The sequence below is a fragment of the Periplaneta americana genome, chromosome 11 (genome assembly GCF_040183065.1).
Source record: "Periplaneta americana isolate PAMFEO1 chromosome 11, P.americana_PAMFEO1_priV1, whole genome shotgun sequence".
NCBI classification, from domain to species: domain Eukaryota; kingdom Metazoa; phylum Arthropoda; class Insecta; order Blattodea; family Blattidae; genus Periplaneta; species Periplaneta americana.
The window spans coordinates 66,764,961-66,784,464 of NC_091127.1; the positions used below are offsets into that span (position 1 = coordinate 66,764,961).

Below are 19,504 nucleotides of genomic sequence, written 5' to 3' on the forward strand. Positions count from 1 at the left end.
AAAACCCAGGGTTTGTAAACCGTGCAGATGAGAGAAATAACGGCAAACGTTCACTATGCTTTTTCGTTTCACAATGCTTTTGCAAATCTTAACGAACGTTTACGTTTAGTTCTGTGCTGCACACTTTACAGCGTATGTTGTCGCCCTCCACACTAAAATACTTCCAAACGCAGTTGCAATTGCATTCAGTTTAGAGCTCGTCTGACTAGGTTACATTGTATTATGTTTACACTACTGCACACAGAGTCACGATCACAACACCTTGCCATTAAGTGACAACGGCACCAGTACGCCTAGTATTTAGAAACTATAGGTAAGTCACTCCAATGAAAAACGAGCAGGCAGCGGCAGAGAGCAGAATAGGTTCGAATCCTAAACAAATCAAACGTATGTACGTTCGTTCTCCGGTGCAGCACACACAGGTTGCCCTTTCCTGTCACAGTGCAGTACCTTCGAACCCATGGCCTCCGTGACGTCAATATAGGCAAGCAACAACCAACCTAAAATTCGTTCAAGCTGGGACAAAGTGTCGTCCCTGGTTATTAGCATACGTATTCAATGCAAAATGAGGAAGTTGATGTTTTAACTACACATGTTTGTAAGTGCATACTTTTGAAGTATTCTTTCATTAACTTCACATGTTTGTAAGTGCAAACTTTTAAAGTATTCTTTCAAAGTAGCCTATCATCCTGCATCATCCAACTATCACAATGTCTTCAAATCCCCTTATATTTTTAAAGTTTAAAAGCAGAACATATATTATATGACTTACCCTATGTACTTATGACTACACCTTAATAGAGCCTACTAAACATACAAATTAAACACAGACATGACATGCGAACAGGTGGCTGTCTACATGTTTGTATCGCCACAATACTGAGCAATCAATACTGAGATTCAGAGGGCGGTTAGCTCCTAATTGAACTGCTATATTAGAGAGCTCTCATCGCGGTTATTCCGACATAACAGCACCGATATTCGAATTCCAGGGAACAGACAGACGTGCAACAACACCCGATGTCTGGGCGACGAGGTGTGCGTAATGGAGACGGGACGGTGCGACTACAGGGGGCAATGTGCTCGGTACCCAGCCTGCAGAATTCCCAAGAGGACGCCTTATGGTATGCATAATATTCCATATATTATTAGTAGTAAACATTAATAAGATCCCACTTCTTTCATTTAGAGTGTCAATAACTTACAATGCAATAAACATACTATACATATATAGTCTATATTCTATTTGTCTGTCCCTTGATATACTTATATCAGTATATCCAAATTGTAGTGGATAAAAAAATTTGTCCCTCAGACATAAACATACAAGGGTGTAAGGGGTATAGGTGTCATTATTTTAACTGATGATTATTCATGTCATAAGGAAGAAAAAATGTCCTTACAATTTTTTTCTATTCGCAATATTTAACTGATTATTAAAGTTTACAATATTAGACATTTTGCAACGTTGCTGGATGGTGAGGAGGGGGTTCAGAAGTATACAGTAGAGCTCAAGCGGGGCGGAGGGGGTTTAGAAGTACACAGTACAGCTCAAACGGGGAGGAAGGGTGTTTAGAAGTACACAGAACAGTTCAAGCGGGTACAGATATACTGGTACAAAACAGACGCTCTGTTCTAATGCAGGAGCGACCATGACAATACTGTTGTTTACATGAAACGAGCAGGAAATACAAACTCTCAATCTCATTAATAAAACATTATGGTAAATTTACATTTCATGTAACAATATTGCTCCATTTTTTAATTGTACATCTAAAACATAAACAATTAGGGACATATTCATAGATATTCTTAGCGCTGGCTTCCGGTGGATGATTAGCGAATTAACGTTTTTCGTATTCATAAACCAGTGTTAACGATGTGATATGATATGAATCCTGTACAAGTAATCAGTCGATAGCCGAGGCTAGTATAGCACGCTCTTACCGCAGGCTAGCGAAATGTCTATGCATAGCACCCTAATAGTTTTCTGCACAAGATCACACGAACTTTTTTTCTAATGCAACATTTTAATCTCTCCCGCTTCCGTAAAACAGTATCATTTTTAAACAAATTTCTCGTTGTGTTATTTTCGAAACGGCGTAAGACACTTCTAGTTTCTAATAATCGTTTAGAAACTGCTACAAAAGTTCGCCGATTAGGTAACCTTCTTTGAGGAAAACGTTGACGGTACATCCTTCTTGCCTCACTTGAATTACGACAACTTTCTCCATAAATTAATAACATATGATATTCCTAAACTGTGAATGACATTGTAAATTGTTTATCGAATACTCTGTACTGAACTGCCATCCGCTCGACAGCAGATCTATGAACAGGGAGCTTGAACTCAGCTGACTCGTACTTACGTCTGTGCAGAGTACTATCTGCAGAACGTTGCCACGTCTCTCACGCAGAATATTAACAAATTCGAGCATGCATTTGTATTTAATTTCATGAAAACGTAATAGAATACACAAATATTTATTTAAACTAATATTAACTCTTTGCTAGATATATCTACTGATGTAATTGTTTTCGTAATTTTACTAACCATATAAGCAGTATAATGCAAATCAAGTAAGAAAATCAAAAATTTTTGGGAGAACTAGCAAGTTTTGACCATATGTTGTATGGACATTTTTTGATCCTGTAGACTGTTCCCGACGACTGTAAAAAGGACGGCACTTATACCCCTTACACCCTGTATATGACCGTAGGATCATTCTTTCATTTCATCTCTACTTCCCTCGGTTCTCCGTGTAATGGTTTCAACTGTGTAGTACACACTGTTTGATATAGTCTACCTTTTCTTACTCTCACATTGAACATGCAGAGGAAATCACAGCTGTTTCAACGACAAGAGAGTCATACTATAATATTTCATTACTCATATGTAGAGCCCGGGCAAATATCCCGTTGCTTGTAATGTGTGCGCGTTGCGAGTATAGCTTGTATGGAAAACTCAATTCAGATAACATGAATTGTAAACATTAGGGACAGGGGTCTATAAGTAGCTAACTATACTCAGTAAAGTACAAATATTAACAAGAGATGTGAAACAAATTTATAATCTACAGTAAACGAATCATTTTACATTGTAATATGTAATATGTAAAACTGAATATGTAAGAATTTACAACATATGTATGTAGATACCCCTCTATCTGGTATATACTAGACATCAATTTGTATCGTCATCTTCTCTTTCTTCATTAAACACATTGCAATGAGTAACAGTATTTTTTAACTATTCAAAATTGAAGCTATTCTCTGATGAGAGGGAAGAGAAAATATTGTCAATCGTGTTCAAAAGTTGATGGAGTTTTATGAATTTCTAGCAAACAATTTCTTATTTTTAATCATTGTAGTATAGCTAGAATTATTCTCAAAAATGCTTCTCTTTTTCAGCTGATGTTTTTCTGTGACAGATCCAGGAGCTGCCCTAAGCCTATCAGTTTCTTTAATAAAGTTATTCTACAAATCGCAAGGAATCAGGCATTTGAATATTTGTCGTTTCTAAAGAACATCAAATGTTCATATAGTTTGCTTGAAAGAGGCTATTGTGCAGTCTTATGGCAGAGCTGTTTTTCAGCATTATAGTGTTGCTTTAATAATTTTCGTTTCCAATCCCTAATTTATGCATGATATAGGCCTAGATGACATTGCATGATTTCTCAATTCGTTACGAAATTTTGTCTTCCAAATTTCTTCAATAACGTATTTAATGTGGCAACACGTGATGTTAATGATATTATTAAACCATAGAATAGTGTATAAAGACGGAGCTACTGCAAAACAATGTTAATTTGTCCGTACTGCTATCGTACAAGAGACTGTACAGCCCTGACTCAGTTTGTGTCACATGACTTCACGCATACTATGCGCGTCGTACGTAACTTGATTTCAACTTCAGTGGATAGTACATGTGCTGACTCTACTCATATGTTTATGTTGCATCTCAATTTGTGTATAATCCAACCAAGCGCAATGTCGTCGCGGGGAACGTTCCTACTAACAGTGTTTTACTCACTAAGTATATTCGCGGCTACTGCCAGTCTAGAATTCAATGTGCTTGCATAATGTCGAAAGAAAGAAAAATGCGTGGCCAAGCCAAACGTATAATAATATGTAAAGGGCGGGAAAACGTGCGTTATACATTTAAGTTCAATGTCAACGGACTATACTGTTGTCATTCACTCACGTAAACAGAGGCAAGAGAGTACAGTCTGGTAATGAGAACCTCATCACTCCATTCAATCGATCTATAAATACTGGAATGAAGTTTTAATATAGTTATGACTAGCCGTACCCGTGCGCTCCGCTGAACCCGTTAGAAATAAGTATAAAGTAATTACATAATTAAAATAGGACATTTGATCCAGGGTACATTCGTGTTTGATAGAAGTATATATATATGGTTTATTATTTTACTTAATTTAAATTGTATTAATAAAATTAAAATGCGATCATTTTGATCCAGAGACCACTCATTCTGTCATAAAAATTATTTTAGGAAATACAGGAAACGAATGTACAGAATAGCCTATCAAGTTTTCTGTGCATAAGGAACTATTTTAATCTTCCCTGTCCTCGATTCACTCAGAAGTTACTGTAATAACATTATAGCATTATGTCCATCTAGACAAACTACACTTTCCAATGGTGAATTAATAATTAATTATACAAATCGGTTAATTTAGCTTCCGACATTACTTCACGCAAACACAGAAACATTCTCTGTAGGCTATCTTTCATAGATTTCGATTTTTGTGGTCCAAGGCCCCTTATAGACGAAGTCATTTGTTTTTTATTTCATTACACGGCCTTAGATGGCGTTATTGTAATTTTGAAACTCATTTATCTCATTAAATATCGGTCCTATCAAAATTTTGCATTGAATAAAACTTATCGGAAATTATTTTTAAGGAAACGTTTGTTATGTAATATTTGTCACGAAAATTAATAATAAGGGAGATATTTCGATTTATTTAATTCAAGCCCCCTTATAACCCTCCCCCTTTTAAATAAAATATTTTGAATGCCATATAGCCTAAATTCTAAGTTATAACGAACTTAATTTATATTACAATTTTCATATAAATCGGTTCAGCCATTATCGCGTGAAAAGGTAACAAACATCCAGACAGACAGACAGACAGACATACAAACAAAAATGTCAAAAAAGCGATTTTCGGTTTCAGGGCGGTTAATTATATATGTTAGGACCAATTATTTCTGCAAAATCAAAAATTACCAGAAAAATTTCGGCTCCAGATTTATTATTAGTATAGATGATTTAAAAACTTAACTTAAATGTTAACTGCCACCGCCTGGATGATTAAAGGATGCATTATACCGTAGTACAATATACATCCGTAAATTATCAAAAGAGAAAGTCCGACGTCTCTCACTCAAACAGTTTTCCAACATCGAATAGCTTCTTTCCGTGTCACAAAATGTTGGAGGTACAAATGAAAAAAGCGCCGTAGTATCGCCTTTTTTTCCTCCACTCAAAATGTTACACATATAGTAACTGTATAACCCGTATTTTTTTTTTTTTTTTTTTTTTTTGCAGAATTTGTGGAAATTTTCTTTCGCCTTTTCTTCTCTAAAATGTGAATTATCAAGTTTCTTGAACGGCATATTACATAAATCGACATTAAATTTGGATCGCGTATGTTTTTCATTATTTGACGTCGAAGTAAAGTAACAATACTAACACTTCTTGACCTTAGCAAAGCTTTCAACTCTGTAAATTTCGACCTGCTCACCCATAAATTGAGAAATCTGCATTTGTCAGAGACTGCTGTGAGTTGGTTCGAATCCTACTTACGGGAAAGACAACAATGTGTTGTATCCGGGAATCGAAGCTCTTCCTGGCTTAACATAACATCAGGTATACCACAGGGTTCGGTACTCGGACCATTGTTGTTCACAATATATGTCAGTGATATTACATCTCATGTAAGGCATTGTAACTATCACTTGTATGCTGACGACCTTCAATGCTACATCTCTTCCCGCTTAGATCGAATAAATGACGCTATAGATAAATTGAACGAAGACATTGACTCGATTGTGACATGGACAAAGAAATTCCATCTTAATATCAATCCTGGAAAGACACAAGCAATCATATTAGGACACAAACGGCAAACCGACGCTGTAAAGCACCTCGACATTTCCCCCGTTAAAGTAAGTACAGTGCATATCCCTTTCAGTTCTTCGGTAAAAAATCTTGGCATTCACATGGATAATAATCTCAACTGGGACATGCAAATCACAGAAACCTGCAGAAAAGTATATTCTATTATTCATGTGCTAAAGAGGATAAATGTTCATCTTCCCTCTTGCTTAAAAAAGTCCCTTGTGCAGACCCTTGTATTTCCCTATTTTGACTATGCTGACATTTTACTGACTGACCTTTCCAGCGACAACAAAATGAAACTTCAACGTGCTCATAATTTGTGTGTACGTTTTGTAAGCAATGTTCGTAAATATGATCATATTACCCCATCCCTGGAAGCAATAGGTTGGCTTAAACTAGATAAGAAAAGAAATTTACATTCACTTCTCTTTCTCTTCGAAATCTTGAACTCTTCTATTCCTTCGTACCTGTCGTCTCGCTTCACTTACCTTTCTTCCCACCACAATCTGAACACACGCTCTCGCCATGAAACAATACTAACAATACCATCCCATCGCACCTCTTCATACTCATCCTCTTTCACAATAGCCCTGCCAAGACTCTGGAACTCGCTACCTGCTGGCATCAGGGACTGTCGAAATAAAATTGAATTCAAACGCAAACTTACTAGGCACTTGGTCAGTAATTGAGACTCGTTCAGACATGGTTTCTTGTAAATAGTACCACAAAATATCTCAATATCCGGTAATTTCATCACTATAGAATTTTGTTATTGTAGGTTTAATTTGTAATTTAGTAAATACAAAAATATTCTTTGTTCTTAACTTCTATGATAAAATGTCTAGCTTTCATTAATCAGGTATTCTTGTCGTACTTTAATTTTTATTGTAATTGTAATTGTAAATTTAATATTAATTGTAATCTTATTGTTCATGTTATAGTTGTAATCACCTGGTAGAGGGGCAGAGAAGGCCTGACGGCCTTATCTCTACCAGGTTAAATAAATAAATCTAATCTAATCTAATCTAATCTAAGATCTCTGTACGTTTTCGGTATGTTTCTTGCAGTCCTATGTAATATTTTCTATGTATTTTAATTTCACATTTGCGCACGGCACAGAAAATATTTTCCCCTTGCGGAATCAAAATCTCTCTTCCGTGATTGTTTGTTAGACTGTTTAATTCCAAACCCTTCGACTTAGGTATTTTAAATCGCTTTTACATAACATACCACATGCACAGAGGCAATAAACAATTCTGTAAACACCTGGCTTTCTTTTCCATATGACTAGAAGATCATTTGTTAGTTCCTACTTGTACTCTCGTAGTGGATTTATGTTGTTACTGCGCTTGTACCTGTGACGTCATACATACTTCAGACCAAACCAACCTATGTCGCGTGGTAACGCACATTTTTCCGCCCTCTAATAATACGTATGTTAAAATTCATGATAATCCGCCTGTCCATTCTTCACGAGATTTTTCGCAAAACACTGTATCTCGCAGATCTGACAGGCCTCATATATAGCTGGTTCTTCTTAAGGAGCACTAGGACTGAGTTTTGAAACTCTTACATTTTAATTCGATTTAATTAATTTTTTAATTGTTTTTATGTATTAAAATTAGATGTGTACAAATTTTGTGCTCAATCGGACAGCTTGTTTCGAAATTAATTTTATTTCAACTGTACGAATTAGATATAAAATCAAAATGTTACATGCGCATTACATCTGAATGCAGCAAGTTCATATTTATTTCCTACGGACTCTGATTCAGGGCAATACGAGAATTGTAACATTGAGAAATTCGTGATATTTAACTTAAGCTAGTTTAGGCACAATACATTTTGGAAAATCAGACATTTATTTATTCATATTATTTATTTACATTTATTGTTATTTGAAATACTGTATTGTTACTCGAAGTGTTGTATTAGTGAAGAAGTAGGTTGTGTCAGTGAAATGTGTTTGTGTCAGTGAAGTTTTATATTTCATAGTGGTAGAGCAAAATATTTGAACAGTGAAATGTTTTGAAGTGTTAGTGAAATCAGGATAGTATCAGTGAAATGTGTCGTAGTTCCAGTGCATTGAGTGAGTTGACAGCAAAATGAGTGTAGTGCTGAAAGGTACTTGTGCATGTATGAATATATCATACTCGTGGGTTTTAGTTCGAACTTAGGGGTAAGACACAAATTAGATTTACTTGAAATGTTATTTTAAGTGGTCGTGCTTCATTAATTTAGGATGCTCCTTGTTAATATTATTATATTATTGTTATTATTACTTATTATTAATCAGTATTAATTATTATTAGTATTATTATTAATTTATTATTAATTGTATTAATTATTAATTATGTTTATTATTAGTCATTACTGAGTGTAATTAGTTACCACTGCTACCGGGTATTTACCCATTTGCAGTATGAATAAATAAATACATAATGTTTTACTTCCTATTTTTCAAGATACATAAAATGTTTCAACTTAGATCTCAGCATAGACAAGCACGAATATTTTCATTGAAAATAGTTAAAACTACATGAACATGGAGCATTTTTGAACATTAAAAATCTAGTTTCAAGGAAAAGGGCAAATTTCAGAAAACAGATACAATAATGACATATGGAGCAGTTCTCTATAAAAATCACTCCTAGACCTCAAAGAATATGTAGAGACAAAAGAACCTCTTAATATCAATTTCCTTAGTCACCAAGGAATATTTTGGTACAAAAAATCGAAAATTGATTTTTTGACCATTTTTATAGAGACTTAGTCCTAGTCCCCTTAAAGCTAAAATTGTCGTTGAAAGGAAAAGATTTTGCGAGATAAAAAATGTTATGTTCTATTTAACGACGCTCGCAACTGTCGAGGTTATATCAGCGTCGCCGATGTGCCGGAATTTTGTCTCGCAGGAGTTCTTTTACATGCCAGTAAATCTATTGACATGAGCCTGACGCATTTAAGTACACTTAAATGTCATCGACCTGGCCCGGGATCGAACCCGCAAACTCGGGCATAGAAGGCCAGCGCTATACCAACTGCGCCAACCAGGCCGACTGAGATTAAAGATAAAGCAACAATAGGTCTATAATGAAACACCACTCCAAAAGAGAACTTAGACCGTTTTGAAAAGTGAAAGAGATTCTGAAGTAACTATGGCATCCTATGGATAAACATTTCACATATAGGCTATAGCATTTCGCTACTTCATTTTAGAATAGCTTCATACTTTTACAATTTATTACTGAGTCTAACTTGTTTATCTTAAATCAAAAGCATAATAAATATTAATTTTGACTAATATTAAATTCATACACATAAAAATATTTACATAGAGAATACTTAATTTTTTTAATTGGCTATTTAACGATGCTGTATCAACTACGACGTTATTTAGCGTCGATGACATTGGTGATAGCGAGATGGTATTTGGCGAGATGAGGCCAAGGATTCGCCATAGATTACCTGGCATTCACCTTACAGTTGGGGAAAACCTCGGAAAACCCCAATCAGGTAATCAGCCCAAGCGGGAATCGGCGCCCGAGCGCAACTTCAGACCGGCAGGCAAGCGCCTTAACCGGCTGAGCCACGCCAGTGGCTCAGCATACTTAATAAATTTCACAGAAGAAAGAGTTCGACCAAAGGGCTGGATTCGGGAAGAGTACCTAAAACGCTCATTGCATTTCCGCGTTGAATAGCAATAGTTAAGCGTTGACGCAAATAAGTAGTGCAATGGCGTTAACCAGTAATGGAGATCAAAATTTGGCCGATTTGAGATACCAAAACTTTAGCGTCATGACTCCAAGGACCGAAGGTCTCCACAGCAAAGGGAATAAAGATATAATTGTCTAAAAGTTGAGCACATTTATTGACTTTTTTCTTCACGGCTAATTCAGCAGCAGATGCTGAGCTTCTGGAGGTATTCAGCAAGTGAGATGGAGCTACAGTGTCAACGCAAGTGGAGTGCCAAATTAAAGATTTTCCTCTAGACCATGGAATTAAGGTGAGACCATCGGGTCGTTTACCATCCGCGCGACTAATACCTGGTGGTTCCAAAGGAGACGGGATGCCACAAGAAGTCAGAGATCTTTTAATGATATCATTGAGTGATGTATGACTGGGAATGCGACCCTTGCTCATCGCACAGCTGAATGCATGATGGCCGTAAATATCAGCATTTCCTCCGCAAATACATTGGTGTAGCTGGCAGAGTTTACAACCAAGGCGTAAAGCCATTGCGATTTTATAAAGAATGGACACTGAGCGTATTTTCCTGTGTTTTGTTTCTCTGTGCGCCGGCGTTTAGTTCCACTTTCAAGCGCTAGAGGTTAGTGTAATCGAGCATACGCTAAGATAATAACTGAGTATAGAATTGAGACACAGGATTCAAACATCGCCTACCTTTCTGCATAATCCAGTAACGCTTTGCTTCAAATAAATTCTAGTTAACAGCTTTTCCTTATTTCTCAGTGACAAACTAGTAGTAATAATAATGTTTTATATTTCAGATATAATAAATTATATTACAAAATAATATAATACATTATAAAATTATGTATCAAATTCGTTTAATATTTGCATATAATATAATATAATATAATATAATATAGGTATATGGTTTTACTTCTCATAAGAGTTTTGTTTTTCCATTTTCAGCGCTATCAAATCATTACATATTTTAATTGTTGTTGGGGTCAACGTCTCAACTCTCATTGTAAAGGAACTCTAGAGTCTAGACATTACAGTTAATGACGGATTTATTATTTTATGGATGCAATTTATTTTATTTGAGTACCTAATGTACCTAGATGTATTAATTATATGTGTTATATTTCCGCTGTGTCGACTGCTAGCTGGTGTGATGTCAGCGCCAACTCTATGGAGAAAGCAGAATCTCACGCTCTAGCTGGCTTGAAGGTCATTGAAATCAGTCCGGCTACATCAAAGGTACAGACGCGAAGTGTCCATACTTAGTTACCTATACGCTAGATGTACTATCTATCAGAGTGCCGGTAAGAGTACCCGATATCCTCTTAACCCTTAAATTGGCAAGACTTCATTTCTCACACTAGTTTATTAAACCGTGTCGGGCTGTAAAGAAAACAACTATCACAATGTCCATATTTATTCAATCTATTAGTCTGACCCAATATTTTGGATTTGCCCTGCGACACAGAATAGCTCACAATAAAATTTAAAATGAAAAATTATATAAACAGGTTTGCACAATATTATAGTACTGTGTAATTTTGGTTATTTAATTTTCCTACCAATTTTTTTCTATTGTTGTATTAAAATTATAGCATATAATAACCTGTTGTATCCTATAGGATACTTTGTGAATTTAAGGTTTAAATAACTCAATGCTAGTAGTTATTCTTATCAACAGTAAAACTTTACAGTATTGGACTTAGATTCCGACATAAAATTGGACGTTCATTGAATCGTCTACACCTAATTACTAAGACGAGTAGGACCTTTATATAATGCGATAATAGCGACTCATAAGCGTATGTGTTAAAAGTTTGAAAACTTTTACAGAGAAACTATTCCTAGTACCTTATTCTCATTTTCACACAAGTTTCGAAGTGGCTTCTTAAACTATACGAACGGTGTCGAGGTTTCCTAGTTCAAAATAAGTACCTTCTACCTACTTTACTATAGTCACGATACATTCTTAACGAGATTTTTTAATTTGGGTTAAGTACATAGTTGACCTGAACTAACTACAAAACTACTTGAGGAAACTTTCAATGTATATTACAATGGAGTGCAGTGTTCTAGTTCAGCACGTTTTTAGTGTTTTAATTCTAACGGGAAGAAAAGTTATTAAATATGTATATAAGTAAGCCACCATATTGTGCTCGAGTGTTTTTACGCAAAGCTCTCGAAGCACCTGTTCTAATATTTTTCAATATTTCATGATCACATCTAATATTAGGTAGTGTCCAAACTAATAACTAGGTTCCGTATTCCAGCTATAGTGAGCATCACGTAAGAGTAGTTCCTGAAGGTCTAATTTGACAGCCTCTTCAGTGTTGCCAACTAATACCAGATATCACCGAAGTGGATAAAATGACAATGCTACGTACTGAAATAATAATAATAATAATAATAATAATAGTAATAATAATAATAATAATAATAATAATAATAATAATAATATAGTGTTAGCAATAACAATGTCTTACTTATTTACCACATCTCATCTTTATGTTGCGAGGTGTTTCCTAAATGGTTCAATAATTTATTTATGAAGCAGTATATTTTCCTCCTGGACTTCTCGCATTTTATGTTGGTAATCAGGATTAGTATGATCTAATAATCCGATTTATTTCGTCAGGCAACATGAAATTTATTGCTTTGACTAAACAGTTTACGATTCATGAGACCTAACCTAAAAATGTATTTACTTACTTCCATTTTCACCAGTTTGCTTTACAGTAAACCGAAATCACTGCTGCCAAATAAGTTAGAAAATTACCGCCAGTTGTAGTATTTGTCAGTACCCGAAATTCGAAACGAAGTTGGTAAAAGAAACTTCAACCTGAGAGCTAGAAAATCACTATAATCCACTAGCATATTTAGTAATAGTGGATAAATGGTTAGGTTTCACCCTCAGGGTATTAAGTAAGCTGATCCGGACTATACCTTCAAACTGGAATGAAGTTGCCTGATTCGAAGTATATGTGACGTCACAGCGCAGGTACAGGTACGTTCGTATACAAAATAGTTACGCATCCTCTGCCCTCTTCCTCTAGAAAGTCAAAACCGGGACGCAGTCATAGTGAGTAGTCTTATCGATCACTGTTCTTACTAGTCGTATTATTTAAATAACTACATCTTTGTGACTGACTGAAGGTTCAATGCAGAGGTAAAATGCCTTAGGTAAGACACTCAACCTTGTAAAATTGCAGAGCGTAGTTGAGGATATTTTAACTAATATTTTCAACAACATTGCATATAAATTGTGTAAAATAAACGTAAAAGTGACAAAAACAATGCACTGAAAAATACTACAATACCAAAAGGCACAAAAAGTGTGTTGAACGTAATCCAAAAGAACCAGACCATAAAAATCTTAAAATTATGAACATATTAACTCGACGTTTAGCATGGATTTGTGTTGCCTACCATGATGCTCAATGCCAACATCCCAATTAATAAATTAAATAATCTACATTTTAGGAAGTCGTATATAGATGAGCGATATGCAATATCCTAATGAAACACGAAAAAATGTCATACAATAGGAATATCTTGTACTACATCATGCATCAATAACATCATGTGCTATTTTAAGAATTTCTTGCAATATAAAATCATTTCAAGTGACATCCGCATATGTTCAAGTTCCGTAACTTAAGAATGTACGTTATTATTTACTGCAAAGATCACGATGAAACTGAACATCACGGCTCAAGCATGTGTTTACTAGTATAGCTTCAGAATGTCGGGAGTTGACTATATTCCACGAACACGAACCGACGACTTGCTTGTTTATATCCTTATCCATTGCATTACCTGTGTTCGGCGTACTATATATCCAATGTGTCTTTAGCTTCAGTCTTTAGGTAGCTGGAATACGAAGCTTACTAATAACCTTTCTCAATATACAAGTTGAACCGTAAGTGATGTCATTAATTTCAGTGAGTTATTCTTTGAGATATATCAAACAAAAAAGTTTAATGCAATTTTGCTTGTGTTTTGCTTCCTTTTCGAAATAAACATTGTTTTATATTAAATATTTCATAGCGTGTTTCAGGAAAGCCGTTGATTGAATTCCAAATATGTTCAGTAAATTTAAGAGAGCATTTCATTATGATAATAAATGACTGTAAGAAATTTAGCTTTGTCTAATTATGCAGAAATTTGATGTGAACAATTAATGTACCTTTGAAATATTTCTTCTCAGAAGGAAAAGTTACATTTGATCGAAACGGATTTCTGCACATTTAAAGGACAAAACTAGAATTATTTCAATCACCTATAATCATAATACACTGCTCTCCTAATTTGACTGAGCATATTGGGAATTCGGTCAATGGTTTTCCCAAAACATTTATGAAATATTTCACACAAAACAATTCCTATTTCGAAAAGGATGCAAATACGAGCAAATTTGTATTAAATTTTTGTTTGAAATATCTCAAATTGAATATCTTGAAATTAATGACATTACTTACGTTTCAATCTGTATACTAATCCAGTTTATTGTTCTTCTACATGTTCCATATACAGGCAGCATCGCTCGACAGCTTCAAGGAAATCAAAAATGTTAAAGAAATCAAATCTTATCACACGATTGTAAAAGCAAATACTTTTGTCATAACAGAATGAACTTGAAAGCCTGAAATCACAAAGAATTAAGATCTGTACCAAAATAGTACAAACCCTAAGTTCCTTTGGGATGGGGGTTATAGGTGGGAAAACAAGATATCTAGGACAGTTTTTTTATTTTATTAGGTTATTTTACGACGCTTTATCAACATCTAGGTTATTTAGCGTCTGAATGATATGAAGGTGATAATGCCGGTGAAATGAGTCCGGGGTCCAGCTCTAGGACCGTATTCAAGAACTTTCTCAAGTCAGAAGTTAGGCCATATAAAGTGAAATACCGAATTCGTATTCAGAGGCAATACTTACATTTCTCTTGACTAAGTCAAATTTAAGTAAAAAGCAAGTGAACTTGGTGTTCGACGTCATCATATAATGACGCAGTGCTTCCAGTCAGCAGCTGCTTTATACAGAAAGTGCGGAAATCATTCAATAATTCCTCGCTACATTTCGTTTCAAACCTGTTACTTTCGCAAATATCTATTCAAATGGAAAGAATCGCAGATAAGGTGTAACTCTGTATCAAAAAAACTAAGTATAAAGACTGAGCGGAGAATAAGAAATCCTTGTAGTTTAAACAAATAATAACAGTAATGAGTAATTTGAAATATACTTATTAGGCACAGCTGTCAGAAAAAGTGGCCGCACTCGTGAGCAGTGAATATTTTCTAAGTCCACTTCGGATCACGGTGATGTTACACGATGCTCGCTATTGTAGAAACAGTTTCGGAACTATGGAATCGTTTCATAGCTGTGTCTCGTAGAGTAGCGGTAGAGTGTTAGGTTAATAATTCGAAGGTTGCGAGTTCGAGCCTTATTCAAGTTATTTTATTTTGCTGTCATTCTTTAGCGATATTCAAGTTATAATTTATATTGCTATCGTTCTTTAGCGATAGAAATAATATTCAAGTTATTATTTATATTCTGTTATCATTCTTTAACGTTATAAATAATATTCAAGTTATCTTTTATATTCTGTTATCGTTGTTCAGTGATATAAATAATATAAATTCGTTAGCTTTGGAAAAATACAGTTGCGTAATACTAGTGTTAGTTTTTTCTTCTTATATTATTACATTATAATATCGTGTCACACAATAAAATGAAAAGGAACGACGAGGATTTAAGAATGAGACGTTGACATTTGAATTCAGACATTCTTCTAAGTGAGCCACGAGGGCACAAGTAAAGATGAATAATAATATGCGGAAAAATTGGCCCAATCTCCTCCAAGACGTCCTGATGATATGTGGAAGCTCGTCCAGAACATGTCCACTCGACTGCAAAATGTGATCGCGATTGGAGGAAGATGGACTAAATATTGAATCGTGGCTTTTGGTTTGGTTTTTTAACTTTTAATTGTTTGAATTATCTAAACCAGACGCCAATATGCTTGTTTTGTTTTCTCCACGAAAGACATATTTGTTGAGTATAAAATTTTTCTTTATTTCTTTCCATTTGCAGCCATAATGTCATAATAAATAATGATGAAGTCATGGAATAATACATTCATGAACTTGATATTAATTAAGCCTACTAAAATCGTCACAGAAGAGACAGCAGCAATTATACTTTATATGTATCTTAAAAACAAAAAAAAGAAAACAAAAACATAAAAAGAACTCGGTGGTGTTCGAACGCACGACCTCACGACTACCATTACACTACAAGCATAGTACATAAAATGTTTTAATTATAACTGTATGTAGTAGACATCGTGGTCCAACAACATGTAACATCGCTTGTCTCCGAATTGTAGTGGAAATACCCGAAGGAAACTTAATATTTAGTATTTAGTATTTATTTATTTACCCTGGTAGAGATAAGGCCGTCAGGCCTTCTCTGCCCCTCTACCAGGAGATTCCAACTACAATATCAACAATAAAATTACAATTAGTATTAAATTTACAATTATAATTACAAGTAAAATTACAATTAGTATTAAATTTACAATTATAGTAACAATAAAAATCAAAGTACGAAAAGATTACCTCACTAATTAAAGCTAGATAATTTATCATAGAAAAACAAGGAATATTTTATATTTACTGAATTACAAATAAAACGTAGAATAACAAAATTGTATAGTGATGAAATTACTGGAAATTCAAATACTTTTTGATAGATTAAGCAAACTATTTACAAGAAATCAATTACTGACCAAGTGCCTAGTAAGTTTGCGTTTGAATTCAATTTTATTTCGACAGTCCCTGATGCTAGCAGGTAGCGAATTCCAGAGTCTTGGCAGGGCTATTGTGAAAGAGGATGAGTATGAGGAGGTGTTGTGGGATGGTATTGTTAGTATTGTTTCATGACGAGAGCGTGTGTTCAGATTATGGTGGGAAGAAAGGTAAGTGAAGCGAGACGACAGGTACGAAGGAATAGAAGAGTTCAAGATTTCGAAGAGAGAGAGGAGTGAATGTAAATTTCTTTTCTTATCTAGTTTAAGCCAACCTATTGCTTCCAGGGATGGGGTAATATGAACATATTTACGAACATTGCTTACAAAACGTACCCACAACTTATGAGCACGTTGAAGTTTCGTTTTGTTGTCGCTGGAAAGGTCAGTCAGTAAAATGTCAGCATAGTCAAAATAGGGAAATACAAGTGTCTGCACAAGGGACTTTTTTAAGCAAGAGGGGAGATGAACATTTATTCTTATTAGCACATTGATAATAGAATATACTTTTCTGGAGGTTTCTGTGATTTGCAGGTCCCAGTTAAGATTATTATCCATGTGAATGCCAAGATTTTGTACTGAAGAACTGAACGGGATATGCACTGTACTTACTTTAACGGGGAAATGTCGAGGTGTTTTACAGCGTCGGTTTGCCGTTTGTGTCCTAATATGATTGCTTGTGTCTTTCCCGGATTGATTTTAAGATGGAGTTTCTTTGTCCATGTCACAATCGAGTCAATGTCTTCGTTCAATTTATCTATAGCGTCATAGAGAGCGGCAACTTTTTCTTTTGACAGCTATACGTAACTTCGGAATAAACTGGTAAAAGTGGAGATAAGATTGAGGTTTTGAATACATAGGTATAAGTTGAGAAGAGACAAGCAAATAATATGACACATAATGCATAATCTATGATTTCTTGGAAATTGCCATCTTCTAAATCCATTTCAGCCCTTTATCGTAGTAAACAATATTATTGTCTTACTAATATTGTTGTTCAGGCAAATTACAGCGCTAAGTGAGGTATAAGGTAGGTGTTCACATATCTTGAATCTTACTAGCTTTTGGGTAAGCATAGTTCAGTAAAAAGCCCACAGAATGCAATATTATTCTTGATTGCAACACAGAATCAATTGTGTGCATTCAACTTTAACCTTGAATATCTAAAAATCTTTGGAAAAGGAGTTAATCATGTTGACTTGTGAACGCCTCAAGTTACGGCTCAAGTGTAAGTTAAGTTGTGAATCTGAGTACAAATTCTGCGTTTTCTACCTACTCAAGTTGGATGTAAGTGAAAGTGAAGTTCAAGTGACGTTCCTGAATACGGTCCCTAATTCTCAAGGACAAAAAGCTGCCCAAGATACTGTAAACCCCGACTAACAAGACAATGCTACGAAAGGTCCAGACAGAGAAATTGCAACCCCAGTACTATACTACATCACTGAGCTAAGAATTGGCTACTAGAATCCTGCTAAGCAATTTAGATACAAACTCCGGGAAAAACTAATGACTGAACTTTAGTGGCTACTGAAAGTACATCTTACAAGATACTCAGTGACGGACATACAAGAGAGCAGATGTTTTATGTAGGTCCTCCGACAAAAACTGACATAAAAGTCTCAATGGCTTTCTTTACATAATAAATGTTCTGTCACGTTTGTATCTCTCTTACTTCAAATTCATAACATTCTATATGTATTCTAGTTCCATTTTCTGTACGTCCTCCTCTGAAGATGCAGTCTGAAGTGACTTCTAAGTAAAATATTTCTTGTAGATGCTTCCGTACGCTGTCTGCTAGAGTCTGAATACAGTTGTAAATCTACTTCAAGTGGAACTGTACAGAAATGTGTCACTTGCAGATGTCTCGCTCTGTGTTCTCCTTTCTCTTGCAGGTTCTTGTGAGAAGTTCCGGTGTCCCCCTGGTCAGTACTGCACCATGATGGAGAATAACTGCGCCTGGAAGCCGTGTTCTTCCCGACCTTCCTGCGTTTCGCCGAACAGCACACGTTTTAACACCTTTGGCTTCCGAACATAATATATACGACCTATATCTTCAATGTGTTTGCTACCTTAAACAATTATTGTCAACTCTAAGAGCAAATGTACATTCACAAAATCACGCTGCAAGCTACTGAAATTCAAGGAATAAACCATTTTCCGTGTGATATAGAAGTCATTTGTCAATTGCATAAATTATATCTAGTTTTAAATGACAAACAAAAACATTATAAATTATTTTATATGGAACGAAATTCGTAATAATTAATTTTCTGTGAAATACAAGACAACATTATCAAGTTTATTTTTAAGTAAAACTATTTGGTTTATGTCAAAAGACTGTGTCGCCAGTGCAACCACAATATTTTTATAAGTTATATTGAATTCAATTCAGTTTATTTCGGCCATTAGACATACAGTTTTAGGCTTCGTCAGAATACACTGAAAACATATAATACATTTAAAAAAACACAAATAAAAGAAACAGTAAAATTTAAGTAATAAAATGAAAACATGAAATAATTTGAAACCTTTAAATCAAAGAAAACATTTCACCCTTAATGTATTAATTGTAACTAACTGTAATTAAACATATTTATTAAAAAAGAATTTCATACAGGATTGTGTTGAAAAACTCAGCAACAGAGTAAAAACGATTATTTAATAAACCAATTGTAAAATCTAGTTTTGAAGATATTGATTTGTAATTTATAATATTGACTGGGGAGCTTATTATATAATTTCATCCCCATACTTGAAAAGTTTGTGTTGCTCTTGAGTAATCTACAATATGGAATATTAATTTGTTCACTGTTTCTAATTTTATGATCATGTATATT

General features: G+C 34.7%; 1 protein-coding gene across 2 annotated transcripts in view; it reads left to right on the forward strand.

The window, feature by feature from the left end:
• The window catches only part of LOC138709072 (uncharacterized), a 32,786-nt gene extending 13,954 nt beyond the window's left edge, over positions 1-18,832 (forward strand). Inside the window, exons 3-5 of one of the 2 annotated variants that reach the window (XM_069839576.1) lie at positions 993-1,124; positions 11,005-11,098; positions 18,560-18,832. In XM_069839576.1, the coding sequence (XP_069695677.1) occupies positions 993-1,124; positions 11,005-11,057 (185 nt within the window). In that variant the 3' untranslated portion in view covers positions 11,058-11,098; positions 18,560-18,832. The remainder of the gene's footprint in view (positions 1-992; positions 1,125-11,004; positions 11,099-18,559) is intronic. The other variant, XM_069839575.1, reaches the window with a different exon arrangement.
• Positions 18,833-19,504: the final 672 nt, after the last annotated feature.